The 18,995-nt window shown below is 34.7% G+C and overlaps 1 protein-coding gene across 1 annotated transcript; it reads left to right on the forward strand.

The window, feature by feature from the left end:
* The first annotated feature begins 718 nt into the window (after positions 1-718).
* LOC148305811 (uncharacterized) lies at positions 719-16,284 on the forward strand. Its single transcript, XM_088266094.1, has 3 exons — positions 719-817; positions 9,296-9,539; positions 11,330-16,284. Exons 1-3 carry the CDS (start codon positions 752-754, stop codon positions 16,282-16,284), a joined length of 5,265 nt encoding a protein of 1,754 aa, XP_088122220.1. The 5' UTR covers positions 719-751.
* The last annotated feature ends 2,711 nt before the right edge of the window (positions 16,285-18,995 follow it).

The raw sequence follows: 18,995 nt of genomic DNA on the forward strand, positions 1-18,995 counted from the left end.
TGATGTGGTGGTCAATAAGGGGTAGAATTGGTGAACGTTACACGTGTGTAAAATGATCACTTAAACCAGCCAATGACGGTCGTCTGCCCCGTTAATGCCCAGACTTCCATATTCTTCTTCGTCTTTGATGAGATGTCAAAAATAATATGAAAATAACTCCTATAATTGGAGATAATCCAGATTTTGTGAAGTATTTGGACACACTCAAAATGTTGTGATTTGCGATGATTGCCGAAGAGGTGGAGAGGCGATCTGCAGCTGTAGAAGAATCCTGCAAATAAGCATAAAATATTCAATACATCCATTGATCTATTCCCGTTTTCTGAAAAGACCGTATTATGTAAGATATATCGTGTGGGAGATCTCATCGACCCTGCTATCGCAATACTGCATCCGTATTGCGCTAGCCAGGGGTCGATAGTACGATCGTAGATATATTAGTGTATACCAACACTTGACTTACCGACGTATATTACAATTTTGTAATATCGCTCCTGAAACCTGATTCAACATCTTTTTTTTCTATTTTAATGTATTTTTGGACAAAGCTAATGCTTAAAAACATGCCGCAAGAAAACGAATATGTACGGGTATGTATCCGATAAGATAAGTGTCGAATCCAACTAGGATGTCATTCATAACATAAACGAGTGATATATTGATGAGTGGGTGAAGGGAGGGGATAGTGGTAAGTCTAGGACTACTTGAATCGAGCAAAGATTCTTCGCTGGCCAGTGGTGAAACTTCGGTCATGTCGTGGACACGTTTTCCGCTAGCTGTCCTTGCGATCTATCTATCGCTGCAGTCGACTACAGGGGTAAGTTTTGAAAAGTCCAAAAGCTTCGCTCTTCGGACAAACACCTTGGCTGGAATTATAAACGGTATTTAATGTCGATAAATTGCTTCTGTTTTTTTTTATTTCTAACGACTAATTTTGAAAACATTTGGGAATGTTTTGTCAAGAAAAGCAATTAATGTTAAATTTACCGATTTAATTGCACACATGTAACGTTCATGATTCCAGTAATCGACTCTCAATTTACAATTTTTTTTTAAAATTGGTTTTAATATGTCATCCCCGTTCAGGCAAAAATCACTGCTAATTATGTCAAAGTATGTAGTCATCAAAAAAAATATTACTTTTCATGAAAAAAAAATCCAGCTTGACTATAAACATTTCTTGAATGTTTTTCGCAGATACTTTGTGGCACATTTTATAAACTTTTTAAAATTAAACAGCTTTGTTTTGACCATTTTTTATTAGTACACTTTAACCTACCAGTTTTGACAAAAACCTTGTCATCGTCAGGGTTTATTAAATTCTAAAACGTTAAAAACATTAAAATACTCATAATTAATTACATTCCCTTACCAAAAACAAAGTAAGAAACCAGTAGGTTAAAGTGTACTAATAATAAAAAAGTGGTTAAAACAAAGTTGTTTAATTTTATATAGTTTTGCCTAAAAAAAATTTAAAAGCCTCGCACAAAAAGACCGATTTTTGTCGCAGTTCAAAAATTTTTGATGTTGAATATTTCAAAACTACTCTTTGCACTTAGTACGTTTATCCTGAACGAGAAAATTATCTTCATACCTTCATCGTCCCTTATACTCGCCTAAAGGTACAAAGTGTACTAGGCATACACCCATTCATTGCTTGAAAATTGAATACCATATTACCACATTTACAATCTGCGATCAAATTCTAAGCATAAGTATAAAATTATTATAACATGATTCTATATAATAATTTTAAAAAAATGTATTTCTATAATTTCCATTTATAAAATACTTGTTTGTACTTAAGTATATTAAAAAAAACCATGGTCTTACAAAACCAAGAGCTCTGTTTAAAATATTTAAAAAAATATTTCCAGTCCAAACTAGCTTTACTTAATAAATTTGTTACTTGTAGTTTAAAATACTTGTTAAAATAAATAAATAATACAAAATTGACAAAATTTATTTTAATGTAAATTAACGCCAGTATTTATTTAACTATGAGCATCTGTAATCGAGATTATTCCTTTGTTTCAAATGTAGATAAAAAAATATATTTGGAATATTTTAACAAATTTAAGAAAAATATATATATATATATATATATATATATATGGTAAAGGGTATACATAAATATATATATATATATATATATATATATATATATATATATATATATATATATATATATATATACATATATATATATATATATATATATATATATATATATATATATACATTTATATATATATATATATATATATATATATATATATATATATATGTGTATATATATATATATATATATATATATATATATATATATATATATATATATATATATATATATATATATTTCGACTAATTCATTTTGTTTACTCACGATAGTTTGTTGTTTCAAAATATTTCACGTTTTGTTCCGTGGTTTTAAAATTTATAGACAGTTGTTATGATAATTTAGTCTTAAACACTATAGACCAGTGGTCGCCAACCTACTAACCGCGGGTAATTTATGTATATACATGTTTTAATATAAAATTATTCACATAGCAAATCTCGATTCCTGTGTTCGACTCAAGTTAACCATATATTTGCAAATACTGAAAAAATTTCTACGAAAAAATCAAAGCCATATCAATATAAATATTTTTAAACTTGTTTGTTTCAAAATATAAATTTATTATGACATATATTTTATTTGTATGTATTATAATTTATGAAAAAAAAATATGCTTAAAATATTTTCATTTTTACCCAGGCTCTTGTCAGTCAAAAAGGTTGTCGACCACTGCCATAGACAATCGTAAACCAACGAAAATGATTCTACCTTAAGTTTCATTCGAAATACACTTCCATATTACCCAAAAACAAACATTATTTGTAAAATTAAACTTCTATTTTCAATTGCGACCGACGCGACAGGGACACCAATGTAACTACATATATTTTTATGCCTTTATTCGTTTTGCGGGATATTTTGGCACGTCATTCTTTCATGGTAAGCGAGCCTGGAAACTGAAATTGCTTATGACTTTTAGGTATTGGGTACACAGTTAGTTAATTTGGTTTATATAAAGTTATATTTATATGCGTAAATTTTATTCTTATTTATGTACATTCATGGTGATGAAAAATACTTTCTAGCGATGTGTTGCCTCCGTGAAAAAAATATGATTAGGTATTTTCATTAAAATTATTACATTGTAAAAATAAATACATGTTTTTGTCATAAAAATCACGTTTTTAAGGAATTACCCGTAAGGCTCTATTTCAGAGACTTGTCTGCAGGTAGGATAGTAAGGTTAGGGAAGGTAGATATTAAAATCAATTTTTATCAAAATAATAAAATCGAATCCGCAACGCCAGTTTCGCTGTCGAGCATCTATCCAAGTACGTTAAAACACCTAAAGATATATATATATATATATATATATATATATATATATATATATATATATATATATATATATATATATATATATATATATATATATATATATATATATATATATATATATCTGTGTGTGTGGTACATGCAGTATCATGTCATATATTAACTGCGTTCTGTAAAAAAAAATCATTGAAAGTGTGCATTATATAGGTACTGATGGGGCTTAATAAAAAGATAATATCAATACCTTTAAAGCGAATTGCGTAACGTATTAGTATTTTTTTGTGGTTTTTCTAATTACACTGAACTCCCTTTTTACACAGTTTTTTACAAGAAAAAACAATGCGTAACAGAAATTTGTAAATTGCGGAAGGGTATGTTTTGTTGATATCCTGAATTTATTAATATACCTACCTGCCACATATTGTTTATTTTGTATATTTTTACACGGTATTCTATAGAACCGTGTAAATTTGGAATTCAGTGTATGTACAATACATAACATGTTTTCCAAGATTATTTATATTAGGTTGTTTTTACAGACTGCGTTTTGTTGGACATTTTATAAGCGCCGCGGTCTAAAAACTATCACTGTTAGTTAGCCCCTTAAATCTGACCAATAGATCGCTAATGTATCAATATTGACGACATATCGCTCACTCCTTTCAAGAACGTCATAAATCAAAAAACTTGATTTTTCAGGAGATCGTTTTTAAAGTTAAAAAATATAACACAATGTATTAAAAATAAATATCAAGCCACTTATTGAACTTTTTACTGTGCAACAGATCTTTTTAGGTAAAACCTGAAAGTTAATTTTCCATTTGATAAATATTTAGTATATTTATAAAAAAATTAAACAATACTTTGTCTTCAAAATGCAAAAACAACATTTTCTGCCCCGTAGCGGGTAAAAGTTAAGTTAAAAATTTGCCTCTTTTGCTGGGATATAGAACATTTTCTGGGAATTCCGAAAACATGCACAGCTAAAAATTGTCGATTTTTTATTTATGACGTTCTCGAAAGGAGTGAGCTATATGGTAATAATATTGTCAATTTTACTCTCCATCCCCGAGTCGCTTAATGCAATCACAAATACAGTAATGATATTCAAATGGTATGAAGAACTTAAAAAAGGCATTTTTTGAAAGTATCAATCTCGTTTATTTTAATCTATCTTCTTGTACAAACGTATTTATTTTTAAAGAAATATGTTCCGAAATAATACTTTGCTATTTAATAAAACAATAACACTTTTATTTTATTTGACCAGTGACAGGTTTTCGACATTACCGACATTATCAGCATCATCAGACCAGTCTGATATATGTATAAAATTTAAGTGAAAAAAGCTATATAATTACTGTTTTAATTTATAAAATGCAGTTCCACAAAAGTTAAGTACTACGTTGCGTTAACGTTTGAGAAATGGCTACTATTTTTTTTTAACATTTATTTATTACGGACACATTTTAAAATTACAGACACCAGAATGAAATTGTAGGCGGTGCAAATCTTACCAAAAATGTTATAGTATGTAAAATACGTCTGCTTCCAAATTTTACTATAAAATTTTTGGGAACGATACTGTTAAATTGTTAATTTAAAAATGTTGAATTGTTTATTTTATTAATCATTTGGACTATTTTAAAAACATTTTCCAAAACTGAAGATATTTCTTCATAGACTAATAAATTTCAGAAACAAAATCTATCAAACACAGTTAATCTTCTGCTTCATTATGTCCCTTTACCGCTAAATCTTCATTAATGTAAATTTTCTGTTCTACACATTTTTTGACAACCTTTTACTTTTAAATTGCCGAGATAGTTGCGTTTACTAGTCACATTAATATATGTAAGTGTGTGTAATGTCCATATTAGTATCGCTAACATCGTACTTTTTTTAATAAAATTCGCATCCCAGATTATACTACGCACGTTTAGAGCACTTTTACGTATGTGTATGTGTTCAATGTTCTAACGAATGATTTGCCCCTATGAGGATAGCCTGTTTCACTCATGTTACCGTCCCAAAGAATGGAATAATTCTCATATAACCATAGTAGAGAATTATGTGCAAACTAAAATATGCACGGTATCTCATTTGAGCTTGAGTTAATTTAATTTTACGAGGACAAGTGATGCATTGTACATGGGCACATGCTGAGAAAGCGTTTGTGATACAAAGGTACATAAAGAAAGCAGAAATTAGAGTTAGAATCAAATACGTGTAAATATAAATTGTATATATTGTATAAATTGTATAAATTGTAATTGTTTTGATTGTAATTGGTAAGGAATAAACAGTCTTCTTCTTCTTCGTGGTGTAGGCCTTGTGGCTTTTTTAAAAGAGGGATTAGCCTCCCGCCATGTCGCCATGCCTCCCAGCTGTCGATCCATCTCTTTGGTGGTCTGCCCGGAAGTTGGCTATATACATTGCAATGTTAGGGAACCTGGATGATTCCATTCTCCTCACATGCGCATACCATTGTCTCCTTCGTTGCCTTCCCCACCTAACGACATCTTCCATCTCGCATATTTCCCTTATCCCGCATTCCTTATTCTGTGATAAACAGTGATAAATATAATTAGCATGCCTACTTTTAAACTGTAAGTAGTATGTTTTATGGTACTTAATTAAATTTATTATCTTCTCTAGAGTAATTGGCTTCATTACCCAAATAATGTTTTTAACCTAGTTTAGTATTGCAGAGAAAATGCGTCTCCGTTCCGATTAGACAAGAGGGTCAAAGTAAATTAAAATCCCTAGCACTCGTAGTCCATAATTTAACGATGATATAAATATAATAGATCTGTTTAATTTTAATGTGTGAGGTTAATATTCATTATCATTGTATTGACACACATAACATAAGTATACGGTGTTTCAAAACTCTAAGCCTGCTAGCAGTAAGATTATTTCAACTAACTAGCTGATTGAATATAATGTTGTAGAATTTATTCCCGTCTCTACAGAAAAACGATTTGAAGTTTTCAACTGATTTTTTTTTACTAATTTCATAATTTTTAATTTTTACTAGCTAAAATCACACATTTCTAATATATTTAAATTCACAGTTCTTGTTAAGGAATGAGAATATATAAAATCTATAAATCAAAGGTGCAATCGAAAACTGACAGTGACAATAGCTGTCATGACGTACACCGTCTGGCCATAATCAATGTTTAGTATTGTGTGTGTGTTGGTATTGCGTGATTAGATGGCGCTGCCATTTCCATAAAAAACTATTTTTCAAAAGAAAAGTTTTGCTTCACCCGTCACAGGTGAAGCAAAACTTTTCTTTTGAATTAAACGTTGTGTCAAACTTTCAAAGCAATCGGTAAATAACTTAAGGAGATTTGAGATTTTAAATAAACAAAAAAGTGGTTAATATACATATATACATTTCGTTAAGCGTAGCGAAACTGGTCTGCGTCGACATATTTTTGAAGCTCGTGGTAATTTACTGTAATAATTGATAATTCAATGATAGTTTCAACAACATGGTGAAGATCGGCCACACTTTTTATTATGTGGGTTCCTCATTACAACATAAAATATTAACGAAATTTCGGAATACGAGTAATGCAAATATGTAATTGAAGCTTTATACAAAAACAGAACTAACGCTCGTAGTATGACGTACAATTGTTAGTTAGAAGCCATTCTAAAACATCGTATTCATTAATTCTTACATATTGGATTTATGCAGTTTTTGAATAACAAAACTATATACTTATTTCTAGTGATCTGATTAGAATATTATTATTAGAAAATAAGTACATAGATTTCGATCATTATTCACTACACAACCAAACTCCAGTCACCTTTTGATGAAATTGTACAAGCCAAGTCAATCAACGACGTCATAGAAGAACATTATAACTTGGACGGATGACCAACCCTTCTGATATTAACCCTTATAATAATTAGTTTCATGCCATCGTATCGTGTTTTTTTCATGGCTTAATAATAAAATCTTAGCAACCTTGACCTCATAATCGGACGAAAGAACTTAACACTCGCATTGTTATTACATATTATTACTTTTATTACAGACAAGTGAGAATATTTAATTGATATGGTTTTTTTCTTCAATATAAGTTTTGTGAGTTTCTGCCTACGGCCACGTTGTGATTCGCGACAAATTGATTAGGGTATCAACACTAATATTGCGACAATACCGAAACTATGTTAGAGGAGTAAGTACCAGATTGCTTATGTAAGTCATTGACTCGAACGAGGACGGGCAAGTTGGTTGTATTCGGGCCAATTCTGTAACCCCAGATAATGGCGGTAAGGTCATTTTTTTATAATGACCTACATCTAAAAATTGTATTCGCCCATCCCGCTTCTTGCAAAATTTATCAATATTTCAACGAAGCTATTTTTCAACTTGTTTTCGTGCGACGAATGTGTCAAAATTGTCCTATTTTTTATAAAGATGAGGTAATTTTATTGATGAGATCAAATGTGGCCAGGGTACGACCGATAATATTGTCAATTTTTCCATGAATGCTAGTCATATTTGTGCAAATTGATCATTGCTGTGGCTAACATTTGAGATTTTACATTGAAAGAAAATGACAGAAAGTGGACAGGCGCCATTGACGAAAAAGATTGATGGTCTAATGTATTTCTCTTTTGTGTACTCCATATTTTGATTTTGATGTGTTTTGTCGTGGTGTGGTCATCTGCCGATAGAACTACGACCTATAACTATAGTTTAGTTTGAATCTTGCAAAATATATACACCTGATTTGTGTTTTACTTATTTAACATAATCTCTGATGCCTTTGTAACGAATGTGTGTATTGAGAATGCAATATTATTAAGGATTTACTTTAATGATTTTGCAGTTTTCTAGAGATGTAAATTAACGTCAAACGATCATACAAACACAAAACAAATATAATATTGACGTGTCGAATCGGCATTCCGCGATCACTCTTTTAATAAATCTGTCAATAATAAAAATGCATTTAAAAAAAATTACTGATCGTGCTCTAACCTAATAAAACACATTTGAGTAGACAAAACGAGGGACTTATCCAGATACTTGACCAGAAGTATCTATATCCTACCAAATATTATATTATATGTTATGCTCTTATACGCTAATGATCGCCTTGCAATCATATATGTAATATAATTTAATCATTTTATGTCAAGCGATATAGAAAATAATATTTCAAAAGTGATTTTGATGGTATGCGTAAAATGCATTTATATATGTGCGGAGTGTTATCAGACCACGTTTAATTGAAATTAATTTCATTGGAAATATTTAGTTTAGAAGTAATTGACTAATATCAAATGTATTATGATTTTAAAAAAAACGAAATTTTTCAATTACTAAAGGGTGACAAATACTTGAATTGAAAAAAGTTTATCTTCGACATTCTTACATGATTTTTCAACTCCAAAATGTAATACTAAACAATTTCAATAAAACTTCAAATATTTGGGAAGAATGTAAATATTTCAATAAACTCTCTAAAGAAATTAAAAAAATAGAAGATATAAAAATTCTTAAGAAAAAAATTGATTCCCATTACGCATAAATCTTGAAAAAAAAATAAAAAAAAAACTATTATACCATTAATTATATAAAACATTAAACCTTGAGTGTAAGTCCCTCTCCAAGCACAAGAGCTCAGTATCTTTTTTGGAGGGGCACAGCGAATCTAAAACTATAGGTTCGCCATATGTATAAATGTTTAGAAATTGTATTATGTTGTACTTAAAAATGTAACTGTTAAATAAATATAAAAAATATTATATTTAAGTAGGTACATGATAATAGCAGAAATGCAATTTTTGGAAAGCGTATGTGTAATGATTTAATTTAACTTATCTTCTTTTCAATAGTAAATAATGTTTGTTTTATGATTTTAGCGGCAAATTAGCCAACAGCAGGAACCATCTATCAGGGGACAACATGAGGTTCATCACCCGGCAGACATGACGGACGAACACGTGGGAAGGATCCGCAGGAATACTGCCCAACCAGTGTACAAACCTCCCCTCAGAGGCAGGTACAGAGGACAAACACAATCCCAGTATCTAAACATCGGGGAATCAAGTCCTCCGGGAACTGCCGAGGCGGAGGCGAGGCCAGATGGAACTCGAGCTGTTGTCAGTAAGTATGAGTAAATTAAATGCGTACATTATATTTGTGTTCAACTATACATATTTATTTACAACATTTTGCTTGTGTCCAAATACTTGTTCACAAATCTGGATTATCTCCAATTATAGTAGTTATTTTTCATGATATTATTTTGACATCTCTGGGCATTTACGGGGCTTACACTAGCCTTTGACGGTCGTAAGCCCCGTCTTCCATATCCTTCTTCATCTTTATTGAGATGTCAAAAAATACATATTTATAACGTAAAATACTAAAAGCGTGTTTAGATAACTATCCCATTTGTCACCACCACTTCTCGTAGTCCACAATAAAATAGCCCAGTATGCGTCTAAATAACCGTCAAAATTTGAAAATAATTCGTCGATTTATAAGCCAGAGCCTATCTTGCTACAGGCGAGTTCCTGTGCAAGAATCTTTACCTAGGTAAAGTTTTATTCGGTAATCATTTAACAGTGGACAAATGACTTCTCGACGGGCATGAAAAAAATCCTCCCAAATTAACAGATGACTTTTTTGCTATCTTGACGTATCGCTTTCTCAACTCAGAATTCAATTCAGAAAAAGAAATTAGGCGCAAAATTTCCCCTTCCGCTGTCATTTTATTGTAGATCTTGAAAATCTGAAAAAAAGTACACCGACGACTTGCAAATTGTTGTCGATACTATGTGTGTAATAAATATAATACAGTGGACCCTCTCATAACGAGTAATTCGCATAACGAGCAAAAAAAATCTCTGAAAAAGTTGCTCCATTAACGAGCGATGTTTCGCATAGCAAGTAACAGAGGATGGGCATGTCCCTTTTTCACGACATTCACTTGTGAACCGGGACTTTCGCGGCTTGGGAAGGAGGTTTACCAAGAGGACCCTCACTTCTGCTTAGAAAAATCTTTGGCCAGAGAGTGTTGTCAAATGTGATTTTGAAACAATAACTGTGGAGTCTACAGTCAAAGTGATTGTGTTTTTAGCCAATATCATTTGACTCGAGGTGGATAACAAAGATAATGAAGAGCTTGTGAAAGAGTACAGCCAAGAGCTGACTACCGAAGAGCTTATGTAGTTGCATCGTGTTTCACAGCGAGAAATTATTATATGTTAAAGAAAAATTATTATATTTTAATGGAGGAGGAAGAAGTAGCAGAGCAACAATTTTATAGCATAATAAGAGAAATGCTGAAAGCATGGGAAAATGTTGCATCTTACATTAAGAAGCATCACCCTATTCCTGCTACAAATTTATTCAATGATAATGCTGTGACACATTTTCGCCAAATTTTGAAGCGTCGTCAAAAACAAATGTCTTAAAACAGTTTTCTAGTTAAAAGAGATTAATTATTTGTCATAAATTCACATTTTTATTTACGTTTTTTCTTCAATATAAATTATATTCCAAGTTTTTACACTCCTTAACAATTTATAAGTAATTTTATTTGAAAAAACTTAAAAAAAAAAAAAAAATAAAATAAGTTTTCTTTCGGCCTGGAACGCATTATCGTATTTTACATACATTTGCATGGAAAAAAATGTTTCGCTTAACGAGTAAGATGCTGGAACGAATTAAACTCGTTATGACAGGTTCCACTGTATATGTATAACGTAGCATATTAAAACGATAATGACGTTTATTATATCGACCCTATACAGTAGTTGTAAAATATCATTAACTCTAGCTAGGTTAATATTCGTTGGTACAACTATATTACAATAATAGGTAAAATATCAATTCATGCACATACTCGTATCCGTGTAATATTTCATTTTTATATCTCTTTTTTCTAGCTGGAAACCGAGGAATGGGCCAAGCGCAAAGTCAATCTGGATTCAGTTCTGGCTGTGAAGGATGTGACACACAATCCCAAGGTTTATCTTATGGAGACTATACTTCATATCCCGGTGGCATTGGTGGTCAACCACGCGGATATGTGCAAGGTGGTCCCGGGGGATTTGAAGAGAAGAAATATCCCGGAGCTGGATTCCCTGGTTCTATTCCAGGTCAAAAGCCAGGACGAGGTCCGACACCTGGAACGGAAGCATATAGAAAAGATAGTTTCCTTCCAGGGACAACAACGTCAGGCGGACAATTGACGAGACCTGGCTCAGATGTCTACGGAGGAGACGGTTTCCATCCAGGCGGTTACAGGACAAGTGAACAAAGGGGTCCAGGTGATGGAAGGGGTCCAGGTGAAGAAAGTCAACGTCCGGGAGCTTACAGGCCAGGTGAACAAAGAGGACCAGGTGAAGAAGGTCTCCGTCCGGCAGGTTATACACCTGGTGAACAGAGGGGTTCTGGTGTAAGACCTGGGTCAGATATTTATGGAGGAGATGGACTTCATCCAGGAGCTTATAGACCGAGTGAACAAAGGGGACCAAGTGAAGAAGGTCTCAGTCCAGCAGGTTATACGCCGGGAGAACATAGGGGTCCTGGTGCAAAACCTGGATCAGATATGTTTGGGGGAAACGGACTGCGTCCGGGAACTTACAGACCAGGTGAACAAAGGGGACCAGGTGAAGAAGGTCTCCGTCCAGTAGGTTATGCGCCGGGAGAACCAAGGGGTCCTGGTGCTAGGCCTGGGGCAGATATTTATGGGGGAAATGGACTTCGACCAGGAGTTTATCGACCGAGTGAACAAATGGGAACAAATGAAGAAAGTCTCCGTCCAGCAGGTTATACACCGGGAGAAACAAGGAGTCCTGGTGCTAAACCTGGTTCAGACATTTACGGGGGAGATGGACTCCATCCAGGAACTTACAGGCCAGGTGAAACAAGGGGACCAAGCGAAGAAGGTCTTCGTCCAGTAGGTTATATGCCAGGTGAACCAAGGGGTCCTGGTGTTAGACCTGGATCAGATATTTATGGGGGGAACGGACTCCGTCCAGGAGCTTATAGGCCAGGTGAACAAAGGGGACCAAGCGAAGAAGGTCTTCGTCCGGCAGGTTATACGCCGGGTGAACCAAGGGGCCCTGGTGCTAGACCTGGGTCAGATATTTATGGAGGAGATGGGCTCCGTCCAGCAGCTTATAGACCGAGTGAACAAAGTGGACCAGGGGAAGAAGGCTTTCGTCCGGGTGAACCAAGTGTTCCTGGTTATAGACCTGGGTCAGGTTTTTATGAAGGAGGTGGACGCCATCAAGAACCTTATAGGCCAAGTGAACAAAGGGGACCAGGCGAAGAAGGTCTCCGTCCGGCGGGCTATACGCCGGGGGAATCAAGGGGTCCTAGTGCTAAACCTGGTTCAGATATTTACGGGGGAGATGGACTCCATCCAGGATCTTACAGGCCAGGTGAACCAAGGCGGCCAAGCGAAGAAGGTCTTCGTCCAGCAGGTTATACGCCGGGTGAACCAAGGGGTCCTGGTGCTAGACCTGGGTCAGATGTTTATGGGGGAGATGGACTTCGTCCAGGTGCTTACAGACCGGGTGAATATAGGGGGCCAGGTGAAGAAGGTCTCCGTCCGGCGGGCTATACGCCGGGTGAACAAAGGGGTAATGGTGCTAGACCTGGGTCAGATATTTATGGGGGAGGTGGACTCCGTCCAGGAGTTTACAGACCGAGTGAACAAAGGGGACCGGGTGAAGAAGGCTTTCGTCCAGGTGAACCAAGGGGTCCTGGTTATAGACCCGGGTCAGATATTTATGGAGTAGATAGACTCCGTCCAGGAGCTTACAGGCCAGGTGAACAAAGGGGACCACGCGAAGAAGGTCTCCGTCCGGCGGGCTATACGCCGGGTGAACAAAGGGGTAATGGTGCTAGACCTGGGTCAGATATTTATGGTGGAGATGGACTCCGTCCAGGAGCTTATAGACCGAGTGAACAAATGGAACCAGGTGGCTTAGGCCTTCATCCGGAAGAAGTGAGGGGTCCTATTTATAAACCTGGCTCAGATATTTATGGAGGAGTAGGACTTCGTCCAGGAGCTTATGAGCCTGGTAAACAAAGAGAACCAGGTGAAACAGGCCTTCGTCCAGGAGCTTATATACCGGTTGAAGATAGGGGTCCTAGTATAAGACCTGGGTCAGATATTCATGGGGAAGATGGACTTCGTCCGGGAGCTTATGGGCCAAGTGAACAAAGAGGACCAAGCGAAGAAGGCCTTCGTCCGGGCGAAGCGAGTGGTCCTGGTTATAGACCTGGGTCAGATTTTTATGGAGGAGTTGGTCTCCATCCAGGACCTTATAGGCCAAGTGAACAAAAGGGTCCAGGTGAAGGAGGTCTCCGTCCAGCAGGTTATACCCCGGATGAACCAAGGGGCCCTGGTGCTAGATTTGGGTCAGATGTTTATGGAGGAGATGGACTTCGACCAGGAGCTTATCGACCGAGTGAACAAAGGGGACCAGGAGAAGAAGGCCTCCGTCCAGGAGCTTACAAACCGGGTGAACGTAGGGGTTCTGGCGTTAGACCCGGATCAGATATTTATGAAGGAGATGGCCTTCGTCCAGGAGGTTATGTGCCAGGTGAACAAAGGGCTCCTGGTACTAGACCTGGGTCAGATATTTACGAAGGAGATAAACTCCGTCCAGGAGCTTTCCGGCCAGATTCAGAAAGGGGATCAGGTGAACAAAGGGGGCCAGGTGAAGAAAGCTTTCGCCCGGGTGAACCAAGGGGTCCTGGTTATAGACCTGGGTCAGATATATATGGAGGAGATGGATTCCGTCCAGGAGCTTACAGACCCGGTGAACAAAGAGGCCCTGGTGCCAGACCAGGGTCAGATATTTATGAAAAAGATGGGCACCGTCCGGGAGCTTATACGCCAGAAGTTTACACACCAGGTGGACAAACTGGGTCTGATAGTCATGGCCAATATCCAAATGAATTGTATCCTTATAGTCAAACCGGAAAAGACAAGTATCCTATAAGGCAAGAAGATTATTCCAGAGCACCAAGCCAAGGTGGGGAAATTGACCGTCAAGTAAAATATCCAATTGGTCCTGATGGAAAAACTGATATTTCTACAGGGCGGGAATCCGGATATCAATATGGTTCCGGATCATATTTGGGGGAAGATAGATTTTCCGGACGTGGTGGACCTCAACCTGGTGAAGCGTATCCTGAGGATGACGATGCAAATTCTCAAGCGGAAACAAGTATACAACAAATTCACAACGGTACTCAAGCAAGTGCCTCGTCTGTAGGTACTCATAATGGAGGAACAGCGCAAGCACAAATTAGTGGAAGTTATACAGGTTCTGGGTCTTTCTCAGCTCAAGCACAGACGATAGATGCTAACAGAGGAGCACAAAGTCAGATTTCAGTTGGTAAAGATGGAGCAACAAGTAGTGCTCAAGGAAAAGCTGGACGCGGACAATCTCAAGCGCAGTTACAGTTGGGTTCAGAAAGTGGAGCTACAGTAGCGGAAGCTCAGAGTGGAGGATGGAATCATGGCACAAATACTCAAGTCCAAGCTAGTTCAAAGGGAGGTCTCGCAGATGCTCAGGCGAATGGTCCTGGAAGTACATCTTCTCAAGCCCAAATTGGTTTTCAACCACACACAGAAGGCGAGGAAGAAGATGAAAAATCTGGTAATCCGTTTTATGGTGGAGGAACTGCATCTGCGCAGTCAGGGAATTTCGCAGGCCAATCACAAACTCAGATTCAAGGAAAATTCAAATACGGCATAAGTTATAACGGAGCCGCGCAGGCTGGATCAGGTGTAAATAATCTATTATCAAAAAACAGAACAAGCAGTATAAAGCCATTTGATGTTTTTAGTGCAAAAACCATACGCACTGATAGACAAACGTCCTCTCGGTCTGATTTTAAACCGATTAAAGATACGTCCACTACAGAAAAGACAATAAAGGAAACTATGCAAGAGTCAGAAAGTAAAAAAAATCACCAAACGCATACTGTAGACAGCATGCAAGAGTCAGAAACTAAAAAAATAGACCATATAGTACACCAAACACATATTGATCGTAACTTCACTACCCAGAATACAACTGACAAAAATGTTTTCTCTTCAGACGATATTGACGAAACTGATGTTAAAGACATGCAAACTGTTGAAGACTATGAAGATTTCGAAGAAGGTGATTACGATGCTGACTTTTACTCAAGTACTGGATCTGCACATCAAATAGAGCAACCTAAAAACAATCCTCAAACGAGATTTTATGAACAATCGGGGAAAAGACAGAAACAACACATTTTATTAGGGCCTTATGATAAAAGTGGTATTCACATTGTTAAAGATTCATCAAGTACAGATATATTAAAAGAGGGAATGACTTTTCAACCTGGTGAAGTAATTCCCGGGACACAAGGTTATACAATACCAATTGGATTTAGAGGAAGGGTGAGTTCCGTTTCCCACGGAGATGAAACCTTTGCAATTGCGGGTGAAAATGGAGAATCTCAAGCACAAACTGTAAGTCTTACACCAAGTTCGGGAACTACGGAGAGTGGAAAAACCATTAACAAATCTCAGCCAACGACTAGAACTCGGAAAATAAATAGTCAAATATCTAGAAGCTTGCCAGTCGGTGTTAGACCAACTAATATAAAAACAGCCAACAATGACGAGAATAGCTTTATTACAGTCACAAAAAGTGTTACAGGTGAGCTAAACTCGGATAAAAGTGAAGATAAAAAGTTTTCACATACTTATTACACAAAGTCATCGACATGCGGTTATTTTACTTTTACTTGTAACTTGGTATATGGCTCTAATGGAAGAACGAAGATATGTAAGCCTAATATTCCAAAAAATCCAGATGGTACTCCCGTCCAATGTTAATTAGGTTTAAACATTTATTATAATAATTTTAAGTTTTTTATAAATAAATATAAAAATATTTAAATTAAACCATGTCTTTTTTCGTATATTAAGTTCTTATCCCACATTTATTCTTATTAGTATTATATATTCTTGGAAAGACATTTTGTTTTATCGTTATTTTATATGTTTAATTCATCAAGTTTTCAAACGATTTGACACATTCAATTGACAATGACGGAATGTTTATAAAAACACACATAATCCATATATAAATATAAGAATTTCAAATTCATGTTACAATCCTTGAATACTAATCTCATATTTAAAGAAAAAATTAAATTAGCGAGCAGTTAAATCTTTCCAGTCAGATTTTATCAGTTTTTTTTTCATTATAAGTACTTATATAATTTTGTTGTTGTGATTTCTTGATAGCTTTTCAGGCTAAATTATAAAGCAACACTTTTTAAAGATGATTTTCTAAAAAAAAAGTACCAATTTAGCAACCAGTTTTTTTTCATATATGTTTATTGTTACATATTTTGTATATGAAAAGTGCTTATATAATTTAAAAACCCTCATAATTATTTAAAATAAAATTGCATAGGTACATAACACTAACAATTATCTTTTAAATATATTGAAATTTTATTAACTAAATGATTTTAACATGCTTATATATCAGAATTAATAAATCCTTTTAAATAATCCTTTTTTTAATATCAGTGGCATCTGTTGACATTAACACCTAAAGCGCGATGGCCTCAAACAAAACGCGCCCAGCGGTGGTGGGTCTGATCTGACCCAGTACAGAAATCGCCTTTTAGGCGTTTTTCGTCGGGTTTTTATATTTTATATATTATTCAAAATAGCCTACATAGCAATAGAATAATGTGTCATAAGTTTTGTATGAGAATTTTCAAGTTTTTGATAGTTTTGAAATTAAATTATCCAAGCGCATAATTTTACATCCAAACGCGACCGCGCGCTGGGGCTCACTACCACAGACTAACTAATTTATATACTCACTACTACCGCGGAGCATGTCACACGCGCATGTAGCATGGTTGGCAATGAAGCAGTGATTGTAAACATTTTTATTTTTACTGAATTCAAATAATTTGTGTTTTTAATTTTATAACTATATTTTAAGTCAACATCATAACAGATAGAATTATTAACAAAATGCAACTAAGTAATTATCTTCAAATATAAAACGTGGCAGTTAGCTCCAAAAACCACAAAATGATTCTAGGATTTTGAGTTAATATTTCAAGATAAATTTTTGTCCATAATGCAATTATAATTCATTTTAAATACAGTGAAAATATTTAAATTTTCATTGAAAAATATATACGGAATTGCCCAAAATGGTGTAAATATTCATTTAAAGTTCGCCATTTCTTACATAAACATTTTGCGGGTTTTAGAAATTATGAATACAATTTTGTACGAAACCAAATAAAACTAATTATTATAAAATTTTTATATACAAGTTCGTTAGACATAATAGGTATGATATTTAATTTTATTATTGACCAATAAATTGTTACCAAAAAATAAGAGGACAATCGGTACTTTTCTTGTTGAAATCGATGTTTTTATCACTTACTGACATTTCTTATAAAACCACGTTTTCCGTTGCACTTTCAAATTCTGAATCTAAGGTTTTTGAATTCTAAATCACTGTCATCTGCGCTATTCTCTCACTTTTCTTTCACTTTTAGAACTGTCCAAAAGTCGTTCAATCTCGTCATGAGATAATTATTTTTTTCCTGCCATTGTGGTAAAGTATCGAAAAGATTTAAAAAAAATAAAACTAGAAATCGTTCAAATATAAAACAGTTTATTGTGAAGGTCTGTGTTTTGTAATATTAATATTTTTTAAATGTAGATTTACCTTATAGTCTATATATATGATATTCAATCCGTCATACAAGTAAACAAATAAATCAGTTAAAAAAAAATATAAAAAAAAAACAATAAACGGAAACAATCGCCAAAGATTGACAATGTATGCTTTTGTTTTTGGGATTTCAAAATCACGGCAGACGGCACACTAACACATTGATAGCGATCAACTGACCTTACTCAATATGATTTTTGATATTTTATTTGTTCCTTTTTTTTAAATAACTCATTTGAATCTGGTCCAATAATTTTCGTTTGTATCTCAATTTGTAGGTAATTTTTTGAAGAACGATTACACTCAAGGAAAACGACGTAAACAAATTACCTATTACGTAATCAATAATTTTCCGCGATGGTGGGTCTGACCAGACCCACCATCGCAGAGGAAGTGTTAATAGTAAATATCGCAATGTAATAATGTGTCCAAGTTTTAAATCAACATACTACAAGCGTCAGCATCAGGCCAATTTATCATACCCGCCTAAAAAAGTTTCACTTCAAAATTCTTTTTGGTGAGAAGTTTACGAATAACGTTATGTTTTTTAGGGAAGGAAAGTAACACTTTACATTTTTAAGAATTCTAATTTTTATATTTTTATTTTTAATTAAAAATCAACCGAATGAGTTATTTGACAATCTTTTCAATATTAATTTATTATATATCGCTCACTCCTTTCAAGAACGTCATAAATCAAAAATCGTCAATTTTCAGTTGTGCATGTTTTCGAATGCCCAGAAAATGTACTATATCCCATCAAAAGCGGAATATTTTAAACTTAATATTTACCCGCTACAGGGCAGAAAGTGTTGTTTTTGCATTT

Source organism: Brachycentrus maculatus, unplaced genomic scaffold (assembly GCF_059751285.1).
Source record: "Brachycentrus maculatus isolate JH-2025_06_01 unplaced genomic scaffold, ASM5975128v1 h1tg000261l, whole genome shotgun sequence".
NCBI classification, from domain to species: domain Eukaryota; kingdom Metazoa; phylum Arthropoda; class Insecta; order Trichoptera; family Brachycentridae; genus Brachycentrus; species Brachycentrus maculatus.

Coding starts and splice junctions, on each gene's coding strand:
- LOC148305811 (XM_088266094.1), top strand. CDS start 752: ATGTCGTGGACACGTTTTCCGCTAGCTGTCCTTGCGATCTATCTATCG. Junction 818..9,295: donor CGCTGCAGTCGACTACAGGG/GTAAGTTTTGAA, acceptor TTATGATTTTAG/CGGCAAATTAGCCAACAGCA. Junction 9,540..11,329: donor TGGAACTCGAGCTGTTGTCA/GTAAGTATGAGT, acceptor TCTTTTTTCTAG/CTGGAAACCGAGGAATGGGC.